Genomic DNA, 8,015 nt, shown 5'->3' with positions numbered 1-8,015 from the left:
GATAAATGGGGATAGATATACATAATATAAGAAAAATATTTTATACTATGGAAAAGGCTAAGGCCACATAAAACCTGGCATCTATTTCACAGATAAGATTTTACTGGTGATGGTGAAATTTGAGATTACTGTTAATATTGGTTAAGATTTCCAGTTAATAATAAGAAAAGATTTTTAAAAAGACATGAGGAGAGAACCAGAACAGTGCAACATAGATATCTTCTGTTGTTTTTTTGTTTGTTTGTTTTGTTTTGTTTATGTTGTTTTTGTTAGATCTCTTAATTGCATTCTTCTTCAAAGTCCCAGAAGGAGTTAATCAACAGCAAACCTCATCAACTCCCATTATGAGCATAGTAAAACCAGGATTATGTCACTGCCCTGTTTATCTTTATACTGCTAACTGCAGCCACACTCCATTTCTCAGATGGATAAGAGCTGCAGCATCATCTGATGCTGAGTCCAATCATATCGAAAGAACCTCAGGAGCAAAAGGGTAATTATTGTTTTTGGCTTGTTCTCCTTCTGATTCTTCAATATTTCCCTATCATCTATTTTTTATGAAAAAGAGCAAATGTGATTTTTTTTATATTCCAGTATCATTAACATAGAACTTTATATTAGTTTCATTTGTATGTTATAATTTCTCAGTGATCAACAAGATAGCCTTTGTTTGATTGAATTTTTCATGTAACAATAACTTACTGCAACATATTAGGAAATGTGTTTTTATTTCCATTATGTATGGAAAAAAAGAATACACATTCCTCCTATATTATTGGATGATGTGTTTGTTTTCTTGAGTCTAGAATTTTACACATAAATGAGACTGATTTTACTTTGGGTGGGAATTATTTCTGATAGAAAACTGAAACAAATGTCTCAAATATATTTATGTTTCATAGATGAAACTGACAGTGATGGATCATACCGAAATTGTAGGCTGTAGAGGGAATATAGTGTTCTAGAGAGCTAAGAGAGCATTATGAGCTCTGGACCCCAACATGGGAATTGAGACACAAGTCCTCTCCCAGGTAAATGATGTGATGCTAGGCAAATGACCTGGGAATCTGAATTATTTAATTTGTAAAAGGAACAAATAAGATGAGTAAGAGGTAACTCTTGGGGAAGATAAAATATTGTAAAGCAATAGAACAAAATCTGCTGTCAGCTTCAAATAAAGAGTTAATATTATTATACCACCACTAGTAATAAGTCCCCAAATTAAGTAGTGCTCTGTTCAGTTTATATTAAACTCAAGAAATAGGATACAGAAAAATAAGAATGACCAGTGAGGTAAATTACCTTTCATGGTACAGACAGCATTCCATTGTCTGTCTGGTTTGCCAGTTGGGCTGTTCAGTGTAGCTTGATCACAGTCATTCTCATTTACCAAATTGCAATAAAGGTTTGTTTCATTTTGGCCACAAATATTGACTCAGAAAGCAAGTATGTTTTCCTTGTCTTGGGTTTTCTTAATTTTGCACAGAGGTCAGTTTTCATCTACACGTAGATGTGGAATTTGACAGATTACATTTTTCAATACGATGTGTATCAGATTTGTTGGGTATTTATATTAAGGCATTAAATTAATTTTCAGTGTTGTCTACTGCTTCGGCACCCCGGAACTAGGAACTCTTAATAAGCTGAATATTGTAATCAGTCTTTGGAATCATGACAAGAGCATAGAATGTTTGGAAAATTAGTGATTATTCTTGAAATATCCCTGATTCATAACCACTTCTAAACTTTTCCTACAGAGAGGAGCCAATATTTCTTTTCATGTTGTAAGGACTTTTAAAATTTAACATTTCAGAAATTGAAAAGTTGAAAATCCTTAAAATCCATAAGACAAAATGTAAAAGAAGTTATTATTCTTTCCAGAAAGGAAAATGTATTTTACTGAATATTGGCTTGTTCCCTTTCTCTGAACCTGTACACGAATTACTGTAGATCTTAACTCTTTAACAATATATGTAATTACTCATCTGTAACTGATAATGTCTAAACACTTTTATTATTTTACATAATTTAATCCTGAGCATACGTGAGATCTAACTTTATTATCCTCTTTTTATGTAAAGTACATTTTTATGTAAAGTACATTTACTGAATTTACTTATAGATGTATTTTACTTCTGTTCTTTATTATCTTGAGTTTTTTTAAAACTAAACTTTGAATCACACACACACACACACATGCACACTATTTTTGTCTGAATAGATAGACTGTGACCTCCTTTAGCATAACCAATTTCAAGTTTATTTATTTGACTTTAGTATTTAATGCAGATATAGGCTTTGAGTAGCCAGATACAAAAGGGGGAATTGAATAGGAGTCAGAAACAACTCACTGTTGTTCAGTTTTTCTCTCTGCATCTCATTTTGCATGAAAAATGTTTTGCTACAGACAATAAAGTAGAGATGCTGGTGAAAACAACTGAAGACTTGTATATGAAAATGATCTTCTAAATGCTAGCACTCTCCCCTTAAATTTAGAATAAATGGTAGAAGCTTTACGTAAATGAAGTTGGAGAAGCTATACTAGACAAAACTAAGATAAAACCTTAAAGATCTGTTTAAACAGAGTTACAATAAGATATATAGATAATATATAGCTATATAGATAGATATAAATTATACATATATATATATATAATTTATATATAACAGATTTTTCAAATCCAAATCCTTATGTGTATGAATAGATACTAAATCTGGCAAACAGGAGAATTCATCTTATATCATAAAACAAAAATGGTAACAGCCATCTCTGACACAGAATCTGTACAATAATTACTGTAGATCTTTAACAATATATGTACTTACTCATCTATAACTGATAATGTCTAAGCACTTTTATTATTTTACATAATTTAGTCCTGAACATACTTAAGATCTAACTTATTATCCTCTTTTTATGATAGTGGACAAAATAATGGTGGGTAGAGGACAATCTGGACCCACAGTCATAGTCCAGACTCAAAGTATGGGATCCTTCATTGATGTTCCTAGGATATCTAAGGGGCTGACATTGGTGAGGAACTCATCTGTTCCTGTGGATGCATGGCTTACTCCACACAAACACAGAGCATCACACAGGAGATTCAAGTCTTTGGTATGATTATTTCCCAAATCGTATTTCAGTTACTTTCTTAAACTTTCATATATGGAACATATTTCTAACAGTATTTAAGATTTACCTGGATCTTTGAATCAGAGAGGTTGATTCCATTTTGACTTCCATAACAAAGCAAGGGGAAAAAACCTCTATAAATAAGGGGTTTTAAAAAATTATTCACTTTTTGTATTCTCTTTTTTTCTTTTTAAAGATTTTATTTATTAATTTGACAGAGGGACAGCCAGTGAGAGAGGGAACACAGGCAGGGGGAGTGGGAAAGGAAGAAGCAGGCTCCCAGCAGAAGACCCTGATGTAAGGCTTGATCCTGGAACACCAGGATCATGCCCTGAGCTGAAGGCAGATGCTTAACAACTGAGCCACCCAGGCACCCTCACTTTTTGTATTTTCAAAGGGTAGCGATTGTGCAATATTCCATGTTCATTAATAAACAACACTATCATCAGGAATTCTCAAAACCTTGAAATGTGGAAATTTTATTAGAAGTTACCAATATCCTTTGTTGTAAGTTCAATTAGCCAACATATAGTACATAATTAATTTCAGATGTAGTGTTCAATAAATTATCAGTTGCATATAACACCCAGTGCTCATCACATCACAAGCCCTCCTTAATATCCATCATTCAGTTACCCCAGTCCCCCACCAACTCCCCCTCCCCCTCAGTATCCCAGAGTTAAGAGTCTCTCACAGTTTCTCTCACTCTCTGATTAAAAGTTATTATATGCTCACAACAGGTGTAACTACCATCTGTCATGAAACATTATCAGGGTGTTGAAGAGTGGGACAAATGGGTGAAGGGGAGAAGGAGCTACAGTCCCCCAGTTATTGAATGATAAGTTACATGAATATAAAGGAGAACATAAAGAATATAGCTAATGCTATTATATTAGCAATGTAATGGGACAGTTGGTATCTATATTTGTGATGAACACAGCATAGTGTATAAACTTGTTAATGGAACATTGTAAACTACACTCAAATTCAAAAAATAATAAAATAAATAAAAATAACTGAGGGAAAAATTTAAAAAAATAAAAAATGTAATGTCATAGCCTATATTCCTTATGCTGAACCTTGTATTCCTGTGACTAATTTATTCCATAAGTGGAATACAGTATCTCACATTCTTCTTCACCCATTTTGTCATTGTTTCACCAATTTCTTCTCTGACAACCATTAGTTTCTTCTTTGTAGTTACAGATCCGATTCTGCTTTTTCTTTGTTCATTCATTTCTGTTTTCATATTCTACATATGGGAGTGAGGTCATGTGGTATTTATCTTACTCAGTATGACTTATTTCACTTAGCAAAATAACTATCTAGGCTCATCCATGTTGTCTTAAAGGGCACAATGTTATGGATTTTATGGCTGCAGAATATTTCATTGTCTGTACAGAACACACACACACAAACACACACACCCCACACTTTCCTTATGCATTCATCTATCGATGGGCAGTGATATTGTTTCCATATCTTGATGACTGTGAATAATGCTCTGGTAAGAATAGAGGTGCATATATAAATATACAATGGAATATTACTCAGCCATAGGAAAGAAAAATCTTGCCATTGGCATTGTCATGGATGAAGCTGGAGAGTATAGGCTAAGCAAAATAAGTCAACAGAGAAAGAGAAATGGTATATGATGTCACTTACATGTAGAATTTAATAAGCTGAACAAAAAAGCATAGGGGGAAAGAGAGGTAACTATAGATAACAAACTGATGTTTACCAAAGGGACATGGGAAGGAAAAGAGTTAAATAGGTGATGAGGGTTAAGGAGTACAAACGTTGTGGTATGTGCCAGGTGTTGTATACAAGTGTTGAATCACCATATTGTGCACCTGACACCAATATTACACTGTATGCCAAATAACTGGATATTAAATAAAAACTTTTTAAAAAGATCATATGAAAATTGAAGAAAAATAAGTTAAACACAGATGTCCATATATTAGTGTTTTTGCTTTATTCAGGGAAATGCATACCCAGTAGTGGAATTATTAAGGTAACAATATCTTTTTAGGATTTTTTTTTTACAGAGACAGAAAGAGAGCAGGGTGGAGGGCCAGAGTGAGAGAGAGAAAGAGAATCTCAAACACACTCTCTGTTGAGTTTTAATCCAAGTGGGGGGCTCAATCTCATGATCCTGAGATCATGACCTGGTCAAGAGTTGGAGGCTTAAACAATGAGCCACCCAGGTGCCCTAAAGTACCAATATTTGTGATTGACTGTGAATTTCACCATTTTTTAATTTCAGTTAGCCACTGTATAGTCCATCATTGGTTTTGATGTAGTGTTCAATGATTCATTAGTTGTGAATAACACCTACTGCTCATCACAACACCTGCCCTTCTTAGTACCCATCACCCTGTTAACCCACACCCACCCCACACCCCCGCTCCCCTCTGAAACCCTCAGACTGTCACCTGGAATCCAGAGTTTCTCATGGTTCATCTCCCTCTCTGATTTCTCCCCCTTCAGATTTCCCTCTTTTCCTCTATGGTCCTCCATGCTATTGCTTATGCTCCACATATGAGTGAAACCATATGATAATTGTCATTCTTTGCCTGATTTACATCACTTAGCATAGTGCCCTCCAGTTCCATCCATGTCGATGCAAATGGTGGGTATTCATCCTTTCTGAGGGCTGAACAATATTCTACTGTATATATGTACCTTTCCTCATCTTCTCTATCCATTCAACTGTTGAAGGACATCTCAGCTCCTTCCACAGTTTATCTGTTGTGGACATTGCTCCTATGAACATTGGGATGCATGTGGCCCTTCTTTTCACTACATCTGTATCTTTGTGGTAAATACCTACTAGTGCAATTGCAGGATCATGTGGTAGCTCTATTTTTAACATCTTGAGGAACTCCATATTGTTTTCCAGAATGGTGGTACAAGCCTACATTCCTACCAACAGTGTAAGAGGGTTCCCGTTTCTCCACATCCTTGCCAACATTTCTAGAAAATTTGTTCAATTAGAGGTAACTTATAATCCTACAATTTACTGGTCCTTAGAATGTCCCACAGTGTTGCAGTGTGTAAACATGCACACACACACACACACACACACACACACACACTCAAGCTCACTAAACATTTATTTCAGGTGCTCAAACCCATGAGTGATCTATTAACTCCACAGCTCTCCTTGGTTCACCAGGTAAAATCCAATGGAGAACACCACGTGGTTGGCCAACCATACTAGACGATCAGATTTTGACCTGGTCGGACTCTTCAGTCAATCCAAGCATCCAACTCTCCTTTGTGTGGTCATTTTTGTGGTTTTCATAATGGCGTTGTCTGGAAACACCATCCTGGTCTTTCTGATACACTGTGATATTCGTCTGCATAACCCCATGTACTTTTATATCACCCAGTTGTCTCTCATGGATGTGATGTCCATTTCTGTCACTGTGCCCAAGATGCTCATGGACCAGGTCATGGGTGTGAATAAGATCTCAGCCCCCGAATGTGGGATCCAAATGTTTGTCTATCTGACACTGGTAGGTTCAGAAGTTTTCCTTCTAGCTGCCATGGCCTATGACCGCTATGTGGCCATCTGCCATCCACTCCGTTATCCTATCCTCATGAACCATGGAGTGTGTCTCCTCTTGGTGTCTTCCTCTTGGTTTCTGGGATCTGTAGATGGATTTATGCTCACACCAGTCACCATGACCTTCCCCTTCTGCAGATCCCGGGAGATCCAACATTTCTTCTGTGAGGTCCCTGCTGTAATGAAGCTTTCCTGCTCAGACACTTCGCTCTATGAGACACTCATGTACCTGTGTTGTGTCCTCATGCTCCTCATCCCTGTGACAATCATTTCAAGCTCCTATTCTTTCATCCTCTTCACAATCCACAGGATGAACTCAGCAGAGGCACGGAAGAAGGCTTTTGCCACTTGTTCTTCCCACATGATGGTGGTCATCCTCTTCTTTGGGGCTGGCGTCTATACCTACATGCTCCCTACCTCCTATCACACCCCCGAGAAGGACATGATTGTATCTGTCTTTTATACCATACTCACCCCTGTTCTAAACCCTTTAATTTATAGTCTTAGGAATAAGGATGTCACAAGGGCGCTAAAAAAAATGTTGAATGTGGGATCTGTCCTACAGGAAACTATGAAGTAGGGAAAATTTGTACTATTTTTTTTCTTATTCTATAAATTAAAACTTTAGGACTTTATGCCAATGTTTTTCTTCAGATTCTTACACATGGTGTGTCATCACCTACTCATGCATTTTGGGGTAATTGTGTCCATGTATGGCAAAGCTCTTAATTTTTATACTTCTGCTTCAAAACAATTGTACAATTGTATTGTATCCATGTTACATTTTTCTGAATATTCATATTCTTAAGAAACACATGATGAAATTTTTAGAAACAAAGATCATAGGTGTTCAACTCATGACAGAGAGATGGGGAGAGAGGTGATAAACCAAATGGGGTATAAACTTATAGGAGAATCTAGTCAAAGGTACACGAGTGTTAATCATACTATTATTATTCATAATAACTTTCCACAAATTTGAAATTACTTAAGAATATAAAGAAAAAAACATAAAGCATCAGACTTTTGATTATTTTTAAAATATGTCCTTGCTGCATGCTGACAATATAAGCAACAAATCTGGAAATCATGCACATGTTAACATGGCTGATCATTACTGCAATAATCTAGTTGTTGGCCTGTGTTTAATTTGGGTCATTTTGTTCTTTGGTTCCAAACCTGAAGAAATCCAGTGGCTGTTACCTCTCTGAAATCATGAATATATTGTGGTAGAAGGTACTGTGGGAAAAACATTAACCCCAAGAAGGAGAGCTTAGGGAACCTTTCCTGCATAAGGTTGTATTGGAG

General features: G+C 36.0%; 1 protein-coding gene across 1 annotated transcript; it reads left to right on the top strand.

Annotated features, from left to right (window-relative positions):
- Positions 1–6,296: 6,296 nt before the first annotated feature.
- On the top strand, positions 6,297–7,380 carry LOC103656336 (olfactory receptor 2T29-like). The gene has a single exon (XM_008683707.2). It carries the CDS (start codon positions 6,325–6,327, stop codon positions 7,285–7,287), a length of 963 nt encoding a protein of 320 aa, XP_008681929.1. The 5' UTR covers positions 6,297–6,324; the 3' UTR covers positions 7,288–7,380.
- Positions 7,381–8,015: the final 635 nt, after the last annotated feature.

This window comes from Ursus maritimus, unplaced genomic scaffold (assembly GCF_017311325.1).
Source record: "Ursus maritimus isolate PB19 unplaced genomic scaffold, ASM1731132v1 scaffold_5, whole genome shotgun sequence".
In the NCBI taxonomy this organism is placed as follows: Eukaryota; Metazoa; Chordata; class Mammalia; order Carnivora; family Ursidae; genus Ursus; species Ursus maritimus.
The sequence above is the reverse complement of the archived record's forward strand: the minus strand, read 5'-3'. Positions and strand labels throughout refer to the sequence as shown.